Source organism: Schistocerca piceifrons, chromosome 6 (assembly GCF_021461385.2).
Source record: "Schistocerca piceifrons isolate TAMUIC-IGC-003096 chromosome 6, iqSchPice1.1, whole genome shotgun sequence".
In the NCBI taxonomy this organism is placed as follows: domain Eukaryota; kingdom Metazoa; phylum Arthropoda; class Insecta; order Orthoptera; family Acrididae; genus Schistocerca; species Schistocerca piceifrons.
Genome location: NC_060143.1, coordinates 589,911,262 through 589,923,570, shown reverse-complemented (window position 1 = coordinate 589,923,570; position 12,309 = coordinate 589,911,262). Strand labels below are relative to the sequence as shown.

At 37.4% G+C, this 12,309-nt stretch overlaps 1 protein-coding gene across 1 annotated transcript in view; it reads left to right on the top strand.

Moving 5' to 3' along the window:
• The window catches only part of LOC124802784 (DNA mismatch repair protein Msh6), a 307,253-nt gene extending 295,293 nt beyond the window's left edge, over window positions 1–11,960 (top strand). Inside the window, exons 26-27 of the mRNA XM_047263784.1 lie at window positions 5,745–5,896; window positions 10,560–11,960. Of these exons, the coding sequence (XP_047119740.1) occupies window positions 5,745–5,896; window positions 10,560–10,829 (422 nt within the window). The 3' untranslated portion in view covers window positions 10,830–11,960. The remainder of the gene's footprint in view (window positions 1–5,744; window positions 5,897–10,559) is intronic.
• Window positions 11,961–12,309: the final 349 nt, after the last annotated feature.

Below are 12,309 nucleotides of genomic sequence, written 5' to 3'. Positions count from 1 at the left end.
CGGTCCAGGCACAAGTGTTTCAAACGGCACTGTACACACACTTTGTCGAACATCGGTCTCTACTGCTGACGGCCTGTGCGTGTTTCTGTGCCAATCGAATGATATCATGGATTAGATTTTCAGCGGGCAAAGGATCGTCGAGATTAGACTAAGAGTCAATCTGATTAGATGATTCACATTTCTTCTTAGACCAGGATGATGCGCAGATAACTATTCATTCATGTGAATGGCTGCTCAAAACGAGCACCATATGCAGGCCATTGAGTGCAGAATTAAGTTATAACGAACATTTGTGTGGTCTTCTGTAGGACTTGTAGTAGTAATCAAAGGCATCACTACAGCTGTGGGCCAAGTGGACAGTATTGTGGACCATGTGCACCCTTCGTGCTCAACATGTTACCTGACAGCAAAGGCATCTTTCAACTGGATACCTGTCGGAGTTATGAGGCTGAGGTTGTGCAACAGTGGTTTGAGGGGCACAATAGTGAATTCACATTGACGCCTGGGACACCAAACTTGCCTGATCTGGACCTGATTGGACCCACACGGTACATTATCGGATGCCAGCACTGCACACGACCCACCTGCCTGTAATTTGTGGGAATCGTAAAGCTGCTGTACTGCATCGTACAGGCAGGCCACCGTGTTGTTGAGCAGGCAGTCGTAATGTTTTGGCTCATTAATGTGTCTGAGATTCCATGGACAATGTCCGTTGTGGGTACAGAAGATGCAGGTCCACAGTGGCTAATATTTGAGTTGTCTGTCCTTCAAGTCTACAAGTAATCGGGTGTATTTGCTCTGTTGTTTCAGCAGATATTTGAATTTTACTTTTTGCAATGTGTAGCTGCAATCAGCTCAAACAGATACTGCTCACCATGCCTTTCACGCAATGCCCATTGTTGATGGAAAGCACCATTTGGTTTCTTGTTATGAACAAAATGTTTAAAGTGGAATTTTTCATGCTCGTTTGATTGAGCAGTCTCGGATTAGTCTTCTGTGATATTAGTTTTCTCTGTGTGTATTAACAGGGATAATAAAAAGTAAAGAGTGACAAGTACTCCAGCAGTAACTAAGCAACACTGCTTTGTGGCGGTAGCAGTTGACGCACGACAGGGTTGTCCCATCCGTGCTGGAGTACTGGTTATTCTTGTTATTTTACTGTTCCTGCTAATACTTCGCAATAAAACGAGTATCTCACTAGACTGCTCTATTGAATGGGCGTATAAAATCCCACTTTAGAAATCATTTTGTTTCTAACTGGAAACAATTTGGTGCATCACGTAAAAGATGTGATGGGCAATGTTTGTTTGAGCTGACTCCAGCTACACATTGCTAAAATGAAATTGCAGATTCTTCTGAAGCAATGGAGAAGCCTTATGCCTCTTAGGAGGGACACACTTTACATATGTTAAGGATGTTGATAAAAAGAAGTATGAATTCAGTCAAGATTACAGTATACTTTAATGGATTTAAGAATAAAATAAAACCTGTGCTATTATTAATAGGCAATATTTATAGAAGTGGATGAGACAGTGTGGTTCCTGTAACAAACTGATGAATTTAATAAAATCCTGCACTTCTAGCTCAAAATATACAATTAAAGTTGCAAACAAACTCTTGTGAAGATTTTGAGGTCAAACCTAGGATTTCACTGCCTCCAATGTTATTTAATATCATAATTAGCCAAGTAATTGAAAAATAAAATTATTACAAAATGGAACACAACTGAAGAGCATATTTTGAAAACATTGTTCTATTAGCTAACAATGAAAATTAATTTAAAGCTCTCAAAGAATACAGAAATGTACTACAAACTAATAACACACCTTTCACAAAGACCAATGAATTTTTTTATCTTGTCAGCCTACTAACCTCTCACAATTCCATTTAAGCCTAACAGAAACCATGCATTCGGAAGGCTAACAGATGTGGTCATTGTCTTACAAGAGTCGTCAAAAGGAAGTTAGTTTCTATGAAATTTAAATTGTACATATGTAAATCATTAATTGTACCAGTCTTAATTTAAAGATTTGAGTAGACTTTCGCCTCTCACCCCCAGCTAGAAAAGGGAGGGAGGGAGGGCAGCAGCAGGGGGGGGGGGGGGGGGAGTTGAGTATATTTTAGTGTAAAACACTTGAACCTATTAGGGACAGCAGTACTAATGAGTGGAAAATGCTACTTGATGATGAAATTTACAATTTACTGTGAACAAGATACTGGACACATGATTAGAGCACCGTCAGACAAAGTCAGTAACAATATTGAGACCAGAAAATTACTCGCAAGGACAGTGCAAAGTAGCTCCAAATTGTATTTTCTGCACCAGAGAGACTTCATGGCTTGCAAAACTTAATAATAATAATAATAAGTCAGGAGACAAAACACCTGGAGACCAGTCACATTAGGAAGGAAAAGACTGGAAATCCCTTACCTAGCATTCGCAGACGACCTAGCGATACTGACCTATGACCCAACATCAGCAAAAACACAGATCGAAATCCTGAAAGAATGCGCCGAGAAAGTCGGCCTACAAATCTCTTTTGAAAAAACGCAAGTCCTAACAAGAGAAGGCAACGACATCACAACCAAGTACGGCAAAATTAAAGGGGTCACACACTTCGGAACAGAGAAACTGGCTTACGAAGACAGACAACAGAAGACACGGAAATCACTAGGCATGGTACGAAACATCTACAACAAACAATGCATTTCCAGAAACACCAAGATCAGACACTATAACACAGTGATCAAACCCGCCGTACTGTATGCCAGCGAAACTCTAGCACTCAACAGGAAAATCAAAATTGAAGAAATCAAAAAAGAAGAACGCAAAATCATGAGGAAAATTTTAGGAGGAAGACCCACACCAGATGGCTACAGACTATTTAAAGTCTCGACACCCTGGATGGAAGGAGTCCGAAAAGACCTACAAGCAATTGGCACCACAAACACCACAGACAGAAGCACCTTCCGAAAACACATAGACAATTGGGAAGTAAAGTCAGAAGCGCTAAAACAGCGGACCAAACAAGAATGGTCTGAGGAGAGATAAGAGGCCCTCTCCAAGAGAATGAAGGAGTACTGGAAGGACAAGAAGAACAAGCCTTCAAAGTCATAAGCTTAACGATTTCCTTTTAGGGAAAATTCGCCAAAAAAAAAAAATAATAATAATAATAATAATAACAATTGGCTAAGTGCAACTAGGACTCATTCTCTGAGGGTTACATTCAAATTTAATTATGTATTAAACAGTTCATCCATCCAAGGACTGGGTGTTTGTGTTGGCCTCATAATTTCATCATCATTCATGAAAGTGGCAAGATTGGACTGAGCAAATGTTGGGAATTTGTATGGGCACTGATAACTGCACAGTTGAACGCCCCACAAACCAAACATGATCATCCGTCCCGGGTCTCAAAAATCTCGACAATTTTTCAGTGGTACTGACATTTGATACTGGCAAGATATTGGTACCAGAAATTAAAAGACTTTCGAGAATGTTTTAATTTCAAATTTGAAGTTGCTAACAAAGGACAATTTTTTGTTTTTTTATGTGGTATAATTACCAATTTTTGGATTTTTAAAATTTCATTCTTCCATGAAATCTTGCTCTAGCCAAAATTCATGATTCTAGGTCAACGTGAAGGTATTCTACAGATTTTGATGAGTTCGTATCAAAATATGTCACATAAATGGCCATATCTTTTGATTGCATTGACTTGGAAGCTTCAGTTTTTTTTTTTTTTTTTTCCACCACAGCCAGGGGCCATAGACCTTAGTGTGTGACACAAATTTCAACTTGATACATATATCATTTGTTGAAGAAAAGGACATTTAATGGACGGACGGACAGACACGGACGGATGGACAGCAAAGTGAACCTATAAGGATTCTGTTAACACTTGACCTTGCCTTAACAGAAGGTCTGGGCAGTTCAGTAGGATGAGATGCGGAAAATTACCTAATCATCATCAGACAGCACTGCTTGTTGCCTTTGCCAATGTGCACAGCAAATCTATCTAGTTGTCTAATCAGGTTGAAGAGTTTATTGAGCTGCTTTTCCTAGTCGCAGCAACATCTGTTACTGCACATTATTACAGTTAACAGGCCATCATGTTCGTATAGTAGTCATTGGCAACATCTGTGTTGGATCTGGAATGGTGTCACCACTCAGTTGAAAAGAAATACAACACAGCTCAGTACAATGGAGGACACACAGCATCCGACCATGGCTGCCACATACTATATTGTTTGCCGGCAGGGGTTGGCAGCTAGTGGAACAGAGGTTCAAATGAGCTTCGAGAATTAATAGCATGTATGAGGTGAATGAATGACTCTTAAGCTGAAATATTTCTTTCTGTCTGAACTTGATTGCCACAAAATGTTATCCCATATGACTTCAAGCAATGAGGGCATGTGAAGAATACAATTTTAACTTATTAGTGCTGTTTAATGACTTCCACGTTTTTGCACCAGCAGCACAGTAAATCAGCTCACCTATGAGATTTGTGGTCAATAACGGTAAGCATTTTGAATGTATATGTTCAGTAAGCTTCAGCTTTAAAACACAGTTTGAAGACTTTTCTTCTGGTAAACTTCTTGTCCACGCATAAGTACCTATATATAGTTTTCTTGCGGGATTATACATCATTTAAATGAATGGAATGCAGACAATGTTGCTCAGATTCACTTGATTTTGTTGTTGTAATTGTAAGTCACTAAAGTGTGTTCTAAGGTTAAGCATACACTGGTCTTGTGAAGTTACACGTAGTGTTAACTCATCTGATCCATCTGTTCTAATTTGGGTGATATATGGTGTTCTGAATCATTCAAAGAGAGTGCTACTTTAAAGAGGCTGATACATCTTTTCTTCTGTAAGCATTGTTTAGAATGGTAAAATGAAGTAAATTCTTGTCTTGTCAGTGTGGTTTTCATTCTTTTATTCGGTGATTATACAGTCCCACATTTTAATACTAGCCGGCCGAAGTGGCCGTGCGGTTAAAGGCGCTGCAGTCTGGAACCACAAGACCGCTACGGTCGCAGGTTCAAATCCTGCCTCGGGCATGGATGTTTGTGATGTCCTTAGGTTAGTTAGGTTTAACTAGTTCTAAGTTCTAGGGGACTAATGACCTCAGCAGTTGAGTCCCATAGTCCTCAGTGCCATTTTGTTTTAATACTACTATTCCCCACCCTCACCCAATTAAAGAGCCTGAATATGTTGTAATCAGAGAATGGGAAATCCAGGATGGAGTAATGACAATATTATAAAAAGGATAGTTGCTACTCACCATATAGCAGAGGTGTTGAGCCACAGGTAGGCACAATGTAAGACTGTCAAACAAAGCTTTTCACCAAACTTCATTTTACCATTCTAAACAATGCTTACAGAAGAAAAGATATATCAGCCTCTTTAAAGTAGCACTCTCTTTGAATGATTCAGAACACCTCTCTCTCTCTCTCTCTCTCTCTCTCTCTCTCTCTCTCTCTCTCTCTCACACACACACACACACACACACACACACACACACACGGGGGTGTGTGTGTGTGTGTGTGTGTTTTGAAGGCCTGTTTGGCCAAAGCTTTGCTTGACCGTCTTTTTATTGTGCAATACGCTGACTAGCAGCTATCCTTTTCGTAATAGGGGATATATATTCTATGACCCAATGTCAATGACCCAGAGGTCCAATATAAATAAAAACTGTTTCTTTCTTCCTGCATTTATATTTGAACATTTTATTTTCCAGGTCGAGGTACATCTACTTATGATGGGTGTGCAGTGGCATGTGCTGTCATAAATAGACTAAGGAAAATGAAATGCCGAACAATTTTCTCAACACATTATCATCTTTTGGTTGACAGTTTCAAGGATATGTCTGATATTTATTTCGCACACATGGTAAGTGAGCACTACCTTTTTGCAGTCATGTTATTAAATAGTTGTTGAACTTATTGTTTCCCCATCAAAGTTTGTTTTGCCTTGTATGCAAAGGCAGTATGTACAGTAAAACTTCGTTTATACGTTTTTCAATGGACTACAAAAAAAAGCAGAAGTGTGAAAAATAAATATATATCAAATACAGCACCATACTATCAAATTAATTGGTAAACAAAAATGAAAAATCCAGTAAATTAAAAAGAAAAACATTCTACAAAAGTTACATAGGCTTACTAGGTACCATACTTAACAGAGATATAAAGAAAAATGTAAACCTCTACACAGAAGAAAATGTCATTTCGTAAAAGAAGTGCATAATTTTTGCTTGTTTTTCCTTTTGACGTAGCAATAGCATACACTGTACCCTCAGAACGGGATAACTCTGTCATTATTTCGTCAGAAACATTGTGGCGCATCACAAATTGTTTAAGTAATCCTAACGTGTTTACTGCATTGTTAAATGTCACGGCTGAGGCTCTTCTGTATCGTCCTCATTGTGAGTTTCTTCCTCATCCAAGTCCCGCAATGCACATTGAACCAGCTCAGTGATAGTCATGGGTTCTGTACTGACAAGGTTTTCATCAACGTTCACGTAATCCTCAAGTGATGCCTGCTCTTCAAGTCGATTCCATTCTTCTTCATTATGTGAAATATTGTCAGTATGATCATTTCCACCCTGATCATGGACTACATTTCCAAATCCGGCTTTTCGTAAACAGTTCCGCATGGTATCGTCTGAAACTCTGTGCTATGAAGCTGCAGTGTAGTGCATTGCCTGTCAGTAGAAACAAATTTTGTGGGAAATGTAACAATATTCTTAAAACAATGGGGCTTCGCAAATTTCCTGATCGTGAGGGAAGCTTTTCCTTCTCATCACATTATACTGTACTTTCCAGTACTGTACAGTCTCTGAATAACATCTGGTTTTTGTGACGACCCTATTATTCCAGTTTATACTGTTGTTGCGTATCTGTCAATCTATAAAACCAGTCTCAAGTCTGTCACATTAAAAATTAAATGTTAGTTGGATTCAGATGCTCGCGACAAAGTGATTTTCTAGTTGGCAGCTTGCTGCCGTGTTAATAAATGAAGCTTAGGTCCGTATTATACTATCAAATTTTCTTTGACAATGGTCTTCGACGGGGCGCAAAAGGGGGTATTACACTGTCATCAAATATTTCGTCAAAGTTCCTTCATAATGGCCGACGACAACTTAATACTATTCTCTACAGTTCAGTTTTACTTCTGGCATTGGTGGTGTAGTGTGCTGAAGTTGGCAACACCATCTTCATATAATGCAGATGTTTTGTTATGAAATGTTCATTTTACAAGTATAACTAATTTACTGAGTGGACGAGAGTACATGCAAGAATCTGTCAACCATAGAGCAAGAATAAATTTAATTATTTACTTTGTGGTGATATGAATTTCCAGAAATTAATGGTTGTTGCCAACATCGACACACTAGGCCACCGATGCCATAAGTAAAATTATGCTGGGTCCACAATGGCGTGTGCTGCAATTGCATTGTCATTGCATTTACAAGAGAAGCAGAAGAAAAGGAAACTTACTGGGGTGAAGCCGTAGACTTCACGGCAAAATGCAAAAGATGTACAACAAAATTGGCTATGGAAGCTACAAGTTGAGTACGTTAAGTCGCATGAAAATCCCTTTGGGAATGGTCGAGAGTACATTTCAGTATGTGCTCAAGAAAGTGGCTCCTCATATTATGAACCTGAACACACTCCTCAGAAATGCTACATACACAAAAGACAGATTTACCATAATACTGTGTTTTCTAGCTACTCTGGTTTACAGTACCATTCTAATGCTGTAGTGCACATTGACGAAAATAATACCAGAAATGTTTGGTGCTATTTATAACCCACTGAAGGAGGAATATGTGAAGGCAAATAAATTAATACTTACTGCAGTCATGAAAAATTTTTATTTGCACAGAAGTTGTAGACTTTTTCCTTTATATTGTCGGGGGTACAGCCTGGACGTACTTCATGGCTAATAGCATTACAAACTTCCCCCCCCCCCCCCCCCCCCCTATCATGTTTTTGTATTCGGGGTGTTGCAAGGTACACAGTGCTTCATCTGCCTCGAATATTTCTATCAATTTCATTATATATGCTAAGTACCATGTAAATTTGGGAGTCATACTGATAAACATCGTGTGTCAGACACCTGCAGCGATGCTGGCACTCCAAGCAGTTGATTTCTCCATGCGGTAAACATAAGATGAACACTTCCTTTTATCAAATCTAAGGTGAGGCGATAGATTTGATCAAAGAAAATTTGACCAATGCCTAACTTTGGCAAAGTTCCTTATTATACTATGAAAGTTTTATTATAGTCTAATATTGACCTTACCAATCCACTTCCCAGCAACCCAATCTGAAATACTGCATCATAACTTGTGCACACTGTGGATTTTTGCCGGGATATGGGAGGAAAAAGTGTAAGTGAGAATAACGTATAAGTGAAAAACGTATAAATCAAGTTTTACTGTAGTTCTGCTTTGTGTGTTGTGCTGTAGTCATGTTTCTTTCCCTGTTGTTTTACTGGAATTACTACTTGCCTTTCAGTTGTGTATTTAGATTACTGCATAGTGTTTGCTCATAAGCAGTATACAGGGATGGAAAATACTCAGTAAAATAAGTAAGAGTGAGTATTTTTCAGATTGAAACAATTAAAAGGCCAGGTTAGAATATTAACAATATTATGAAATATAACATTTTACTGATCGGTCAGTTTTAGTCTGTATTTTTCAATTTTGGTCTATAAAGTCAGTTTTATACCATGGCCTTTTTTTGAAAAAGATTTACATCATATGGAAAAGGGTTTGTAGGCAGTAAAGTGACATTTTATGTGGCAGATGGATTAAAAAATTAAAAATACCATTGAGAAAGCTCTGAGTTATAACTTGGTTAACAACCATGTGCACCAAAGAATGTTTCTTGAGCTCTATATTGGAAATATTATTCAAGTGATCATGAAGATCTTAAACAAATCCCAGTTTAAGCCAGAAATTTTCAGTTTGTTGGGACTGTAGTGCTGTAGAGGAACATGCCTATACTCGGAAGCTCAGAGAACAATGTAAAGTGAAAGTGAGTTCTTCACAGCTATATTTGTCTTCTGTCCATCCTGAATGTAGAAGTGTTGGTACAATTACACCCCACGGACCTACGCCATCGATTCAGCTTTATCCTGTTAAAGCTGCTTTTAGGCCAGAGTCAACCTGGTGTTTGAGGATGACTGGAGGGAACCTCGCTGTTCAGCCAGCTTGTGAAAATGTGAAACGCATTGTGCAGTGTTCAGTAGAAGAAAGGCAGGATATTTAATATGTGACGCTTTAGCTCCATATTTTAAAAGTGGATTATACTGGATGAGCACATTTCTCTGTTTTTGTGAAACTGTGAATGCAGCTTCAAAGAAAGAGTTTCATACTGTAATTACTGACCTGATTCCAAACAAATTACTATGACATGATGACTGCAGACTTTCTTTATTGCTAAAGGCACCACTAGTGATATTTACTATTAGTTAAATTAAGACTTCAATAATGCCCAGCGTTTTTGTTCCAAGTTATTGATGATAATTGTTGTCAACCAATAGTAACGAAACTGTGAATTGTCTTATGAATGATTCTTTGGTCCTGTTAGGAAGAAAACAGTTGGTTGATGCTGGCACATGTAACATAAATGATTACAAGACTGGTGAAAATGCTTTGGACATTATCTCATTTCTCTATAATTTTTTTGGTGGCCAAACATCTTGTTGGAAAAATTTTGAAAAAATACAGTTACATATAAAACTAGTGAGTTATTGATTTATGAAACACCTTATCTATAGACAACTGACAGTAGAACCAGCTCTAGAGAGGCTTTTTGGAACTCTGGCCAGCTGTTGAAAAATACTTTCTTCAGCTCGTACCCCAGTGCAAAAGCAAGTGTGAGTGTTCTTTGAAATACGAGAACATTGGTAAGCTTTTAAAATACAAAACTACCAAAGTAGAAATTATACTGCTTGTGCAAGTGCTTATGTGTTAGTGCTGCTCCTTTGAGTCTGAATTTTGTCATAAGTATTACTTGCCATTGAAAAACATAGTTTCGACTCTAGAAAAAGAGAATAACTCAAGAAGCAAATCACACAAGACACTGGTTGGCCTAAAAGTTTTTAACCACAGAATTGAGAAGCTGTTTATGGTGTGCAAGTTGTGGACAAGAACATTGTTATGCCACAGTGTATGTGAATCGTACACCTTAGAGCTAGTTTTTTGTCTCTGTTTGGCTTATGGTGCATAAAGTAGGCTAGTGTGTACCCTGTTTGTGTAATGCTCTTTGTCTGTTGATGCTAAAAATGACAACTTTGTGTTGCTACCAAAAAAATGTGGACATGGGTGTACCCTTCAGATCTTGGGCACATAACTTCTCGGAAATTATATTACTTAAAACCTAAAAATTTAGTATCTATTTTTGGCATAAATTATAAAGTGTTGCAATACTCACAAATGTTACTGTATTTGCTTTCTGTTTTGTTATGTTGATGTAATACTCCTTGTGTCTTTATTGTATGTTCACCATTATAATTTGTTACTTTCTTTTCTTTTTCCGAGGCTTGTGCTGTTGAAAATGAAGGTGCAGATGATCCTACAGAGGAGATGGTGACCTTCTTGTACAAGTTTGTGAAAGGTGTGTGTCCAAAGTCATACGGTTTTAATGCAGCAAAATTGGGAGGAATTTCTACTGACATCATTAGAGTTGCATTCAAAAAGGCAGAGGAATTAGGATGCAGGGCTGAGAAGAGAAAATTATGTAAGAAGGTATTTTCAAGTACACTAGATGTGAAAAATTGTATCAGCCTCCTGCAGACTCTTGCTCATTAAAGACAGATGATGTAATGTGTAATGAGCATCTTGTATTTGAGTTTATTTCCTCTCCTTGTTTTCTGATTGTTGACAAGGTAACTGGAGAGTTTAATGTTAATATCAGTGTGGCCCACACTGCTGGTTTCATTTGCAGTTTGGAGTATAAGGTCACTAAAATATTGCTGTGAGAGGTGTAAGCTCCTGGACTGCTTTTCTCGTTTCTTTCTTTGTGAACTGGTGTTACTGTGTAGAGTACAAACTGAGCTGCCACTGGTAGTACTCTTTCCAAAGATTGGAAATTTGTTATCTATCAACATTCCACAAAAAGAAATGAAACACTCTAAAACTTGGAAATTGATAGATTTAACAACAGACATTATTTTCCAAGTTCTGTTTTATAAGACTCCTCAAAATATATACTGGCAAAGTTATTTGGTGTTCGGGAACAGCTTGGAAGATGGTATTGAAACCCATGATCAACAAACTGTCACGTTGTTTCAAAGTAAATAACAACCAATTAATGAATTCCACTTTGTTAAATGTTTATTCTCATAGATGCTGTTACAATACGAAGTCATGTTTGTTTATTTTGCTTTGCTACAATAGGATGTTCGGGTTCCATAATATTCTATAATTTTTTTATGACTTGTAGATCAATTTGATTTCATCCTCACTACCAATACAACTGAGACTGATAAAGCACTATACATCACAGACAGTGAGGAAAGCCAAATATAAAGACATTATACATACATGCAGAAAGTTCCATTTTGTAGAAGTATGAGAGACCTGCAGAAATGAAAAATGGGTCTGTGCAGCCTCAGAAAAATGATTCTGTTACTTATTCTGAAATTTTGAAGATTTGTGTTTTGTTTGTAAAGTTGCCTGCACATAATTTCATTAACTTTTTTTTAATTATGATAGTACCATTTTCCACATTTATTACAACCAGCAAATTTTTCTTACACAAAATATTTTTTAGTGAATACTCAATAGTTCCTATTAGATAAAAGTGCCCTTTACAGCCAGTTAAGTCTGAGAATTTCATTAATTAAACGGTTGTTTACTCTTTTATGTAAATTACCCTTAGTTTTATGTCATGTTAATGTACTGACTTTTGTATCATCACAAGAAAGTATTTTAGTTTATTTTCATTTTTCATAATATTTAAAAATCAAGTACAAATGAAATGTGATTCCTAAATGTTGTTGTTACAAAAATGTTTCTTTTGCTTTTGCATATTCATTTCTGGTAGAACATTGTAGCATTGAGAAGCTAGTTTTGTAAGTTTTCTCTGTTTTATTTCAGTTTCTTTTGTATGTTAAAAATAAAATCGTTATGTGTCTCTGCTAGTTTTATTTACATGAATGACAGGTAAGTTCTCCTTGAATAGTTGAAAATAATTTAGATATATTCACACAATGACCAAGAAGAGTGATGAATGAATTTTGTGGTATCTTGAGTAGAGGACTCTCTCAAGGACAAGGTTATTTTATGG